Source organism: Scyliorhinus torazame, chromosome 2 (genome assembly GCF_047496885.1).
Source record: "Scyliorhinus torazame isolate Kashiwa2021f chromosome 2, sScyTor2.1, whole genome shotgun sequence".
Lineage (NCBI taxonomy): Eukaryota > Metazoa > Chordata > Chondrichthyes > Carcharhiniformes > Scyliorhinidae > Scyliorhinus > Scyliorhinus torazame.
Window position 1 is genome coordinate 9,623,329 of NC_092708.1, and position 13,553 is coordinate 9,636,881.

Here is a 13,553-nt window from a genome sequence, read left to right on the forward strand (position 1 = left end):
GCACGGGGTTAGATACAGAGTAAACCTCCCTCTACACTGTCCACATCAAACACTCCCAGGACAGGTACAGCACAGGGTTAGATACAGAGTAAAGCTCCCTCTATACTGTCCCAATCAAACCGTCCCAGGACAGGTACAGCACGGGGTTAGATACAGAGTAAAGCTCCCTCTACACTGTCCCCATCAAACACTCCCAGGCCAGGTACAGCACGGGATTAAATACAGAGTAAAGATCCCTCTACACTGTCCCCATCAAACACTCCCAGGACAGGTACAGCACAGGGTTAGATACAGAGTAAAGCTCCCTCTATACTGTCCCCATCAAACACTCCCAGGACAGGTACAGCACGGGGTTAGATACAGAGTAAAGCTCCCTCTACACTGTCCCCATCAAACACTCCCAGGACAGGTACAGCACGGTGTTAGATACAGAGTAAAGCTCCCTCTACATTGTCCCCATCAAACACTCCCAGGACAGGTACAGCACGGGGTTAGATACAGAGTAACGCTCCCTCTACACTGTCCCCATCAAACACTCCCAGGACAGGTACAGCACGGGGTTAGATACAGAGTAAAGATCCCTCTACACTGTCCCCATCAAACACTCCCAGGACAGGTACAGCATGGGGTTAGATACAGAGTAAAGTTCCCTCTACACTGTCCCCATCAAACACTCCCAGGACAGGTACAGCACGGGGTTAGATACAGAGTAAAGCTCCCTCTACACTGTCCCCATCAAACACTCCCAGGACGAGTACAGCACGGGGTTAGATACAGAGTAAAGCTCCCTCTACACTGTCCACATCAAACACTCCCAGGACAGGTACAGCACGGGGTTAGATACAGAGTAAAGCTCCCTCTACACTGTCCCCATCAAACACTCCCAGGACAGGTACAGCACGGGGTTAGATACAGAGTCATGCTCCCTCTACACTGTCCCCATCAAACACTCCCAGGAGTGGTTCAGCATGGGGTTAGACATGGAATAAATCTTCCTTCACACTTTTCCCTTTGAGCAGGCAGAGAATTCATTCGTATTGTACTCGACATCTTACTCCAGAGTGATATTAGGCACGTTTGTGCGTGAGATCACACATCATCAGAGGGTGAAAAGAGACTGTATGTCTTGGATCACTTGACACGACCTCCTAGCAAGCCCAATAATCTCACAGATCAGCCTCTTGCCTTCTTCGATTGAAAGGACAGAGAGGTCTGCGCTGTGTTTGACAGACTGGGACCCACCTTCTCTGTGAGGGCTGGCCCACCGGCAGTATTTTATCCTCGTAGAATTTCTTCATGGCAAATCGGTCCAAAGCCTGGTCAGCACTAGGGAGGAAGGGGAGACAGGAAATGTGATCATTGCAGTGTTTGTGGCACCAGAGAGAGATCCCAGAAAGTGTCTTATATCCAGGAACACGGAATTAAATACATTAAGAATGGGTACAGACTAATGTGTAACATAATGAACACACACATGGTCCCTGTGCCTGGAGAAATGATAGAATGAACTGGGAATGTAATCATAACATCGGAAATAGCAGCAGGAGGTGACGACACAGCTGCTGCACCATTCTCTATGACCAAGCCTAATCCTCAGCACCAACTCTATTCTCCTGCCCATTTCCCACATCCACTGAACCCGTGTGACACCAAACACCTCAGCCTTAAACATATTCATCGATGGAGCAGCCACAGGCATCTGGTGTGGAGAATTCCACAGATTCACAAACCTACGGATGATCAAATTTCTCCCCATCTCAGTCCAAAATGATTGGCTGCCGTATCCTGACGCTGTGTCTCCCGTGTTTCCGATTCCCCGACCAGCAGAAACAATGGGCTGAATTTAGCGGCCCACACCCGTTATAGTCTGACACTAGCCTTGATATCCTTGCTCTGCCAACCTGGCACTGCCCCCGGAGCCCTGGTACTGCCAACCTGGCACTGCCCCCGGAGCCCTGGTACTGCCAACCTGGCACTGCCCCCGGAGCCCTGGTACTGCCAACCTGGCACTGCCCCCGGAGCCCTGGTACTGCCAACCTGGCACTGCCCCGGAGCCCTGGTACTGCCAACCTGGCACTGCCCCCAGCACCCTCTCACTGCCAACCTGGCACTGACTCCAGGCACACTGGCACTGGCAACATAGCATTGCCAACCCAGCACTGCCAACCTAGCACTGGCCCCTGGCACTGACATGTTGGCAGTGCTGGAGCAGGTTCTCTGTGGATCGCACTGGAGAGTTCCTCTTGTGTGTGAGGGGGGCCCCGATGGTTGATGGAGGGGTGGCATTGTGCATGCATTGGGGTGGGGGAGCCAGAGACTGTTGGTGCCAGTGAGGGGGAAGGGGAGGGGGATACCCCATTGCTGGCGGGGGGCTGGGGAGGCCAGGTCACCTTGGTGCTGGCATGGTGTAGGGTGGGCCTGATCTATGGGTGGTTGCCAGCGGTGTTACCCTTTTGTGCCTGAGGGTTGGGGGTTATTCCCCTTGTCCGTGGTGGATGGGTGGTGGGGTCATGGCCATGAGGGGGAGTGGGGGCAGCGCGGAGGGGGGGGGGGGGCAAGTCTGTGGCAGGGAGGTCTGATGTCTGGGGGGTGGGGGAAGGTGCGCTTTAACTTTGAGATCAGGGTGCCGTTTTAAAAGGCACCGAAACCTCATCTTTGGTGGCTGTTTAACACACTCACCAGCCCCCCCCCCCCCCCCCCCCCGACTGGCTCACTGATCTTCACCAGCACTGTTAAATTGCCCACAGTGCTGTTCCGGCAGGCGAGACCAGATTCTGTGAGGCCAGCGAGCTTCACACAGCTTTTCCAACCTGATCTAGCACTCTGCAATTTGGGGAAAATTCCACCCAACTTCCCAGCCCCCAGCCTATCGAACACCTTCAAATGTTGTAGATTCCATTGAGCTCCCCTCCTCTCATTCTTCCAGACTCCAGAGGAATGAAGCCCAATTTACTCGGCTTCTCATCATTGGTCACCTGCCCTCATTCCGGACACTGATCGAGTGACCCTTCTCTGTCCCGTCACCATTGCCAGTATACCCGTCTTTAAACCTGGAGACCAAATCTCCGCCCAATATTCCAGATGTGGACTCACCAGATCCCTGTGCAATTGCAGCAAGGATTTTTTCCCCCTGTTCTCCAATCTCCTCGCAATAAAGCCATTTGCCTTCCTGATTACTTGCTACGCCTGTGTGCTAACCGTCCGTTAGTCACTTCTCTCTGAACATGAACATTTACAAGTTTCACACATTTAACAAAATATTCCGTTTTTTCTTTCCTTATGATCAATATGAGTAACTTCACACTCCCCCTGATAATAATAATCTTTATCCCTGTCACAAAGGAGGCTTACTTGAATTCAGAATGTCCAATTCACCTAACAAGCTCCTTAGGGGCTGGTTTAGCACAGTGGGATAAACAGCTGTCTTGTAAAGCAGTACAATGCCAGCAGCACGGTTCAATTCCCGTACCAGCCTCCCCGAACAGGCGCCGGAATGTGGCGACTAGGGGCTTTTCACAGTAACAATCTCCTATGCGGCACCTTGTCAAAGGCCTTCTGGAAATCTAAATCAATCACATCCACTGGTTCTCCTTTGTCTAACTTCCTTGTTACCTCCTGCAAGAACTCGAACAGATTTGTCAGACACGACCTCCCCTTGACGAAGCTGTGCTGACTCAGTCCTATTTTACCATGCACTTCCAAGTACTCCGCAATTTCACCTTTAATAACAGACTCTAAAATCTTACCAATGACCGAAGTCAGGCGAACCGGCCTATAATTTCCCATCTTCTGCCTCCCTCCCTTCTTAAACAGCGGTGTTACATTCGCCACTTTCCAGCCCTCTGGGACCCTTCCTGCCTCCAGTGATTCCTGAAAGATCATCACCAATGCCTCCACAATTTCCTCAGCTATCTCTTTTAGAACCCTGGGGTGTAGTCCATCCGGTCCAGGTGAATTATCCACCTTCAGACCTTTCAGTTTCCCCAGAGCCTTCTCCTTAGTAATGGTCACTGCACTCACCTCTGCCCCCTGGTTCTCCTGGAGCTCTGGCATCCCACTGGTGTCTTCCACAGTGAAGACTGATGCAAAGTAACTATTCAGTTCCTCTGCCATTTCTTTGTTTCCTATTATTACTTCTCCAGCCACATTCTCCAGTGATCCAATGTCTACTTTTGCCTCTCTCTTACCTTTTATATATGGAAATAAACTCTTCTTTTATATTACGCGCTAACTTGCACTAATATTTCATCTTCTTCCCCCTTATTGCTTTTTTAGTTGTCCTCTGCTCGCTTTTAAAGGCTTCCCAATCCTCTGGCTTCCCACTAAATCTCGCCACTTTGTATGCTTTTTCTTTAGCCTTTATGCTGTCCTTGACTTCCCTTGTCAGCCGTGGATGCCTTGTCCTCCCCTTAGCATGTTTCCTCCACCTTGGGATGAATTTCTGTTGTGCCTCCCTAATAATCACCCAAAACTCCTGCCATTGCTGTTCCACTGTCTTCCCTGCGAGGCTCCTTTTCCAATCAACTCTGGCCAGCTCCTCCCTCATGTCTTTGTAGTTACCCTTATTTAATTGTAATACTGTTACATCTGATTGCAGCTTCTCCCTCTCAAACTGCAGGGTAAATTCTATCATATTGCGGTCACTGCTCCCGAAGGGTTCCTTCACCTTAAGTTCCCTAATCAAGTCTGCCTCATTACACATCACCAAATACAGAATTGCCTGTTCCCTCGTGGGCTCTGTCACAAGCTGCTCCAAAAAAACATATCTTAGACATTCCATAAATTCCTTTTCTTGGGATCCACTACCAACCTGATTTTCCCAGTCCGCCTGCATGTTGAAGCCCCCCATGGTTATTGTAATATTGCCTTTTCTATCTCCTGATTTATTTTCTGCTCCACATCCTGACTACTGCGAGGGGGCCTGTACATAACTCCCATCAGGGTCTTTTTACCTTTGCGATTCCTCAACTCTACCCACAGAGATTCTCTGCCTTCCGATCCTATATCGCTCCTTGCTATCGATTTAACTTCATTCCTTACTAACAATGCAGCCCCGCCCCCTTTACCCACCTGCCTGTCCTTTCGATAGGACACATATCCACTGTCTTCTTACTCTCTTCTTCCTGTCCCTTAGCCAATCCTTTACCGTATTGATACATCACCCCCAACTCCATGAGTCCTTACCTTCTGTATTATTCATTGTGCGGCACCTTATCCAGTATCTTTTGGAAAGCCATGTGCACCACATCTACTGGTTTCCCTTCATCTACTCAACTCATTTTACCCCAGAAAACGTGAAGCACAGAATTGTCGCTTGGTTACAGCACAGAAGGTGGCCATTCAGTCTGTCACGTGCTTGCCAGCTCCCTACCAGAGTAGCTCACTCCCCCGCCCCCTGTCGCTGGGCAGTGTCTTCTATTGAAAGGCATTCTTCTGAAAGCCACGATTGAACGTGCCTCCACCACGCTCTCAGACAGTGCATTCCTAACCACTCGCTGAGTGTGTTCACACTGTCCACATCAAACATGTCCAGGTCAGGGAAAGTACATCTAAGATAAAGAGGACATCTCAGGGGTGAGGGGGGGGCGAGGGGGGGGGGGTGAGGGGGGGGGGGGGGAGAGGGGGGGAGAGGGGGGCTCTGATTTGCCCACCTCACCATCAATTTAGTGAATCGATGATCCGCCGTCATTTTTGTATACCGCCTCAGCCCACAGCAAGTGCACCAGAACAAATCTTCACCCAGGCACACCGCCTTGGCACCTCTGGCAGTCCCCTGGCATTCCCCTCTCCCCCCTCAGCGCTGCATTCACCGCCCCTGGCTGTCCCCTGGCACAGGGGCTGGTTTAGCACAGGGCTAAATCGCTGGCTTTTAAAGCAGGCCAAGGCAGGCCAGCAGCATGGTTCAATTCCCGTACCAGCCTCCCCAAACAGGCGCCGGAATGTGGCGACTAGGGGCTTTTCACAGTAACTTCATTTGAAGCCTACTTGTGACAATAAGCGATTTTCTTTTTTTTTCCGCCCTCAGCGGCGCCCCTGGGCGTCCCGCTCAGCAGGTGCACGCCTTCTGAGCCCTGTCAAGCTTTCTGCCATTCTGACATCACGTATATAGCGACAGGGAGAAAGATTCTAGCGTACCAAGCCAATAATCAGATGCTAATTTATTACAATGAAAACTGCTGCCCTCCACCGATGGGGGTCGTGGACAATCGCTTTCTCCTTTTACATTGACGTGATTCGCAACTTTGCCTTCTCGGGATATGTCTCGCTCCCGCCCCCAAACCGCCGGATGCGAATGAGAGCGGAAATCCAGCCCTGGACTGAGAAGAGTCCAGCCCCTGTTCCTGCTTCCTACCTGGCTGATATGTTGCTGTAATGCATGTAGGCAGCGATCACCACTCCTGTCCGACCTCGATTTCCCTGCAGTGGGAACACATTCAAATCAGTGCCCAGAAATCAATAAAAATACAACAAATCACGAAGGACATGGTTACAGGAAATAGAAAATAAATGATTTGCACCTAGAACGTGGAGGAAGTCGGAAACTTGGGGCTGTGGGAGGGGAGTGAATGGGGGGTAGAGTCAGTGATAGGGGAGAGTGTACATGGGGGTGTGGGAGGGGAGTGAATGGGGGGTAGAGTCAGTGATAGGGGAGAGTGTACATGGGGGTGTGGGAGGGGAGTGAATGGGGGGTAGAGTCAGTGATAGGGGAGAGTGTACATGGGGAGAGTGTACATGGGGGTGTGGGAGGGGAGTGAATGGGGGGTAGAGTCAGTGATAGGGGAGAGTGTACATGGGGGTGTGGGAGGGGAGTGAATGGGGGGTAGAGTCAGTGATAGGGGAGAGTGTACATGGGGAGAGTGTACATGGGGGTGTGGGAGGGGAGTGAATGGGGGGTAGAGTCAGTGATAGGGGAGAGTGTACATGGGGGTGTGGGAGGGGAGTGAATGGGGGGTAGAGTCAGTGATAGGGGAGAGTGTACATGGGGGTGTGGGAGGGGAGTGAATGGGGGGTAGAGTCAGTGATAGGGGAGAGTGTACATGGGGAGAGTGTACATGGGGGTGTGGGAGGGGAGTGAATGGGGGGTAGAGTCAGTGATAGGGGAGAGTGTACATGGGGGTGTGGGAGGGGAGTGAATGGGGGGTAGAGTCAGTGATAGGGGAGAGTGTACATGGGGAGAGTGTACATGGGGGTGTGGGAGGGGAGTGAATGGGGGGTAGAGTCAGTGATAGGGGAGAGTGTACATGGGGGTGTGGGAGGGGAGTGAATGGGGGGTAGAGTCAGTGATAGGGGAGAGTGTACATGGGGGTGTGGGAGGGGAGTGAATGGGGGGTAGAGTCAGTGATAGGGGAGAGTGTACATGGGGGTGTGGGAGGGGAGTGAATGGGGGGTAGAGTCAGTGATAGGGGAGAGTGTACATGGGGAGAGTGTACATGGGGGTGTGGGAGGGGAGTGAATGGGGGGTAGAGTCAGTGATAGGGGAGAGTGTACATGGGGGTGTGGGAGGGGAGTGAATGGGGGGTAGAGTCAGTGATAGGGGAGAGTGTACATGGGGAGAGTGTACATGGGGGTGCGGGAGGGGAGTGAATGGGGGGTAGAGTCAGTGATAGGGGAGAGTGTACATGGGGATGAGGGAGGAGTGTGGGTGGGTAGGGTCGGTGATTTGGGGAGTGTACATGGGGATGAGGGAGGAGTGTGGGTGGGTAGGGTCGGTGATGGACGGAGTGTACATGGGGATGAGGGAGGGGTGTGGGTGGGTAGTGTCGGTGATTTGGGGAGTGTACATGGGGATGAGGGAGGAGTGCGGGTGGGTAGAGTCGGTGATGGGGGGAGTGTACATGGGGGTGTGGGGGGGGTGTGGTTGGGTAGAGTCGGTGATGGGGGGAGTGTACAAGGGGATGAGGGAGGAGTGTGGGTGGGTAGAGTCGGTGATGGGGGGAGTGTACATGGGGAGAGTGTACATGGGGGTGTGGGAGGGGAGTGAATGGGGGTAGAGTCAGTGATAGGGGAGAGTGTACATGGGGGTGTGGGAGGGGAGTGAATGGGGGGTAGAGTCAGTGATAGGGGAGAGTGTACATGGGGGTGTGGGAGGGGAGTGAATGGGGTAGAGTCAGTGATGGGGGAGAGTGTACATGGAGAGAGTGTACATGGGGATGTGGGAGGGGTGTGGGTGGGTAGTGTCGGGGATGGGGGGAGTGTACATGGGGGTGTGGGAGGGGAGTGAATGGGGGGGGGTAGAGTCAGTGATAGGGGAGAGTGTACAAGGGGATGAGGGAGGAGTGTGGGTGGGTAGAGTCGGTGATGGGGGGAGTGTACAAGGGGATGAGGGAGGAGTGTGGACATTTCATGGCATTGTGGAAATGATGCAGGATTGTACCAAGTGGTCACAGGAGCCGCTCATCTCTCAGAGTAATTCAGTTTCTCCCCGACTGACCCAGCTGGCCAAGGCAGCTATTTTTCGAGCGTTTTCCATGATTTTGGGCCACACGTGATTCTCGCCCATACATGGCACCTACCTGTGCACGTGACCTGAGCTCTGTTACTGTGCCCTGCTCCCATGGTCTTGAGATCACCGCAACCCCACAGTCTTGGCAATACACCAACCCTCCTACAATTTGTACATGCCCCGTCTCACATTCCTTGTTCAATAGTTCCCTTGGCAACAAAGCTTATCAGTTGCTTACGACCTGTCTGTAACCCAGACAGCGTTGTTATTCTGCAAGAACTGGGTGAGATCTGATATTGTTGTTACAGCTCCACTAACAAGGCCTTATTAATGTTTTTAGATGTGAATGTCAGCCCACCAACATTGAGAAATTAAATACATCCCATTTATTAAGGTGTTCAGCTCCTGATGGACATTTTGAGCCCACTATCTTCATACAGATCAGAGAATCTTCTGCCAATGACAGACCTTTGAGGCTGAGGGAACAGACTCGACTTTCCTCATGAATCCAGGAGAATCCGTGAACCCTCTGCCCTGGGGGTGACCATGGGGAAGTCCCAACATGTGCTGAGGGGAGACAAGGCCAAACGCACCAACGTCAAGCCCAGGCCACTTAAACCAATCAGAACCAAGAGCTGGCTGCGCTCAGCTGCAGCCGAGGGTGGGGTGGGTTTGAGGGATTGGGTGGGTTTGGCAGGAGGCCACATTGCGGGCCCACAGGAATCATCACCGACAACGTTAATGAGAAGGTGGGATTGCTCTCCTTCGAGCAGAGAAGGTGAAGGAGAGATTCAGTACAGAGGGTAAACATAATGAGGGTTTTGATATCATGAACGAGCAGAAACTGACCCAGTTGTCATCGGAAACAGTAACCAGAATGGACAGAGAACACAGAACATAGAACAGTACAGCTCAGAACAGGCCCTTCGGCCCTCGATGTGGTGCCGAGCATTGTCCGAAACGAAGATCAAGCTATCCCACTCCCTGTCATTCTGGTGTGCTCCATGTGCCTATCCAATAACCGCTTGAAAGTTCCTAAAGTGTCCGACTCCACCGTCACAGCAGGCAGCCCATTCCACACCCTAACTACTCTCTGAGTAAAGAACCTACCTCGGACATCCCTCCTATATCTCCCACCCTGAATCTTATAGTTATGCCCCCTTGTAACAGTTACATCCACCCGAGGAAATAGTCTCTGAACGTCCACTCTATCTATCCCCCGCATTATCTTATAAACCTCTATTAAGTCGCCTCTCATCCTCCTCTGCTCCAAAGAGAAAAGCCCTAGCTCCCTCAACCTTTCCTCATAAGACCTATCCTGCAAACCAGGCAGCATCCTGGTAAATCTCCTTTGCTCCCTTTCCAATGCTTCCACATCATTCCTATAGTAAGGTGACCAGAACTGCATACAATACTCCAAATGTGGTCTAACCATGGTCCTGTACAGTTGCAGCATAACCCCGCGGCTCTTAAACTCAAGCCCCCTGTTAATGAACGCTAACACACTATAGGCCTTCTTCACGGCTCTATCCACTTGAGTGGCAACCTTCAGAGATCTGTGGACATAAACCCCAAGATCTCTCTGTTCCTCCACATCCCTCAGAACCCTGCCGTTGACCCTGTAATCCGCATTATTGTCGGTCCGCAGACGGACCTACAGTAATTGACAAAGGTTCCAGAGGGGAGAAACAGCGAGATATCTGCACCCAGAGTTCTGATGATCGGGAACCCACTCCTTGAAAGATGCCGGGATTAGATTCCAGAGAAACTTTCAAAATTTATGGACATCCAACAGGAAGAAACACTTGAATGTATTGGGAGAAAGAGCAGGGGAGTGGGACGTGAGGAGGCAGTGTGATAACTGGGCACCGTCAATGCTGTGAAATTCTAAGGCCACACACAGGAGGCAAAGAGATGAGAACTTCTCAAGGATTCACAGTGAGGACCAGGGAGTCCATTCTGCCCCTCCTCAGCCCCCTCAAGGAAAGATGGATTGGCCAAGCTAAAAATTGCCCTCAGTGTCCAAAATTGCCCTTAAGTGTTGGGTGGGGTTACTGGGATATGGGGATAGGGTGGAGGTGGGGACTTGGGTAGGGTGCTCTTTCCAAGAGCTGGTGCAGACTCGATGGGCCGAATGGCCTCCATCTGCACTGTAAATTCTATGAAACATTAAATTGAATGAAACGATGTTATTTTCGCGTCAGTCACATTCCAAGTCCAGGAAAGTTCACAAATGCCACATTTACCATCCCGGGCGGCAGAGGCTTTGCTCCGCCAGCTCTGCGGTGCCCCCCACAGGCGGCAGCTGGCATCCTGCTCACAGGAGGAATACCCATTGATGGGAAACGTTGTCAGTGTTGAACTCATGTCACAGATAGCAAGGACGTGAGGGCTCCGGGTATGGGAGACAGTGAGGGCTCCGGGTATGGGAGACAGTGAGGACTCCGGGTATGGGAGACAGTGAGGGTTCCGGGTATGGGAGACAGTGAGGACTCCGGGTATGGGAGACAGTGAGGACTCCGGGTATGGGAGACAGTGAGGGCTCCGGGTATGGGAGACATTGAGGGCTCCGGGTATGGGAGACAGTGAGGGCTCCGGGTATGGGAGACAGTGAGGGTTCCGGGTATGGGAGACAGTGAGGGTTCCGGGTATGGGAGACAGTGAGGGCTCCGGGTATGGGAGACAGTGAGGGTTCCGGGTATGGGAGACAGTGAGGGTTCCGGGTACGGGAGACAGTGAGGGCTCCGGGTATGGGAGACTGTGAGGGTTCCGGGTATCGAGACAGTGAGGGTTCCGGGTATGGGAGACAGTGAGGGTTCCGGGTATGGGAGACCGTGAGGATTCCGGGTATGGGAGACAGTGAGGGCTCCGGGTATGGGAGGCAGTGAGGGCTCCGGGTATGGGAGACAGTGAGGGTTCCGGGTATGGGAGACAGTGAGGGTTCCGGGTATGGGAGACAGTGAGGGTCCCGGGTATGGGCGACTGTGAGGGCTCCGGGTATGGGAGACAGTGAAGGTTCCGGGGATGGGAGACAGTGAGGGCTCCGGGTATGGGAGACAGTGAAGGTTCCGGGCATGGGCGACTGTGAGGGCTCCGGGTATGGGAGACAGTGAGGGTTCCGGGTATGGGAGACAGTGAGGGCTCCGGGTATGGGAGACAGTGATGGTTCCGGGTATGGGAGACAGTGAGGGTTCCGGGTATGGGAGACAGTGAGGGTTCCGGGTATGGGCGACTGTGAGGGCTCCGGGTATGGGAGACAGTGAAGGTTCCGGGGATGGGAGACAGTGAGGGCTCCGGGTATGGGAGACAGTGAAGGTTCCGGGCATGGGCGACTGTGAGGGCTCCGGGTATGGGAGACAGTGATGGTTCCGGGTATGGGAGACAGTGAGCGTTCCGGGTATGGGAGACAGTGAGGGTTTCGGGTATGGGAGACAGTGAGAGTTCCGGGTATGGGAGACAGTGAGGGCTCCGGGTATGGGAGACAGTGAGGGTTCCGGGTATGGGAGACAGTGAGGGTTCCGGGTATGGGAGACAGTGAAGGTTCCGGGTATGGGAGACAGTGAGGACTCCGGGTATGGGAGACCGTGAGGATTCCGGGTATGGGAGACAGTGAGAGTTCCGGGTATGGGAGACCGTGAGGATTCCGGGTATGGGAGACAGTGAGAGTTCCGGGTATGGGAGACAGTGAGGTTCGGGGTATGGGAGACCGTGAGGATTCCGGGTATGGGAGACAGTGAGGGTTCCGGGTATGGGAGACAGTGAGAGTTCCGGGTATGGGAGACAGTGAGGTTTGGGATATTGGAGACAGTGAGGGCTCCGGGTATGGGAGACAGTGAGGGTTCCGGGTATGGGAGACAGTGAGGGCTCCGGGTATGGGAGACAGTGAGAGTTCCGGGTATGGGAGACAGTGAGGTTTGGGATATTGGAGACAGTGAGGGCTCCGGGTATGGGAGACAGTGAGGGTTCCGGGTATGGGAGACAGTGAGGGTCCCGGGTATGGGAGACAGTGAGGGTTCCGGGTATGGGAGACAGTGAGGGCTCCGGGTATGGGAGACAGTGAGAGTTCCGGGTATGGGAGACAGTGAGGTTTGGGATATTGGAGACTATGAGGGCTCCGGGTATGGGAGACAGTGAGGGTTCCGGGTATGGGAGACAGTGAGGGCTCCGGGTATGGGAGACAGTGTGGGTTCCGGGTATGGGAGACAGTGAGGGTTCCGGGTATGGGAGACAGTGAGGTTCGGGGTATGGGAGACAGTGAGGGTTCCGTGTATCGGAGACAGTGAGGGTTCCGGGTATGGGAGACAGTGAGGGTTCCGGGTATGGGAGACAGTGAAGGTTCCGGGTATGGGAGACAGTGAGGGTTCCGGGTATGGGAGACAGTGAGGGTTCCGGGTATGGGAGACAGTGAAGGTTCCGGGTATGGGAGACAGTGAGGGTTCCGGGTATGGGAGACAGTGAGGGTTCCGGGTATGGGAGACAGTGAAGGTTCCGGGTATGGGAGACAGTGAAGGTTCCGGGTATGGGAGACTGTGAGGGTTCCGGGTATGGGAGACAGTGAGGGCTCCGGGTATGGGAGACAGTGAAGGTTCCGGGTATCGAGACAGTGAGGGTTCCGGGTATGGGAGACAGTGAGGGTTCCGGGTATGGGAGACAGTGAAGGTTCCGGGTATAGGAGACAGTGAAGGTTCCGGGTATGGGAGACTGTGAGGGTTCCGGGTATGGGAGACAGTGAGGGCTCCGGGTATGGGAGACAGTGAAGGTTCCGGGTATCGAGACAGTGAGGGTTCCGGGTATGGGAGACAGTGAGGGTTCCGGGTATGGGAGACAGTGAGGGTTCCGGGTATGGGAGACAGTGAGGGTTCCGGGTATGGGAGACAGTGAGGGCTCCGGGTATGGGAGACAGTGAAGGTTCCGGGTATGGGAGACTGTGAGGGTTCCGGGTATGGGAGACAGTGAGGGCTCCGGGTATGGGAGACAGTGAGGGCTCCGGGTATGGGAGAGAGTGAGGGTTCTGGGTCGGGGAGACAGTGAGGGTTCCGGGTATGGGAGACAGTGAGGGCTCCGGGTATGGGAGACAGTGAGGGCTCCGGGTATGGGAGACAGTGAGGGC

At 53.5% G+C, this 13,553-nt stretch overlaps 1 protein-coding gene across 10 annotated transcripts in view; it reads right to left on the reverse strand.

Annotated features, from left to right (window-relative positions):
* Positions 1 to 13,553, reverse strand: part of tns1b (tensin 1b) — a 1,628,779-nt gene that overhangs the window by 347,588 nt on the left and 1,267,638 nt on the right. For all 10 annotated transcript variants that reach the window (XM_072468585.1, XM_072468574.1, XM_072468565.1 and 7 more), the window contains 2 exons: positions 6,353 to 6,417; positions 1,243 to 1,326 (listed from right to left, as the gene is read on the reverse strand). In XM_072468585.1, the coding sequence (XP_072324686.1) occupies positions 1,243 to 1,326; positions 6,353 to 6,417 (149 nt within the window). The remainder of the gene's footprint in view (positions 1 to 1,242; positions 1,327 to 6,352; positions 6,418 to 13,553) is intronic.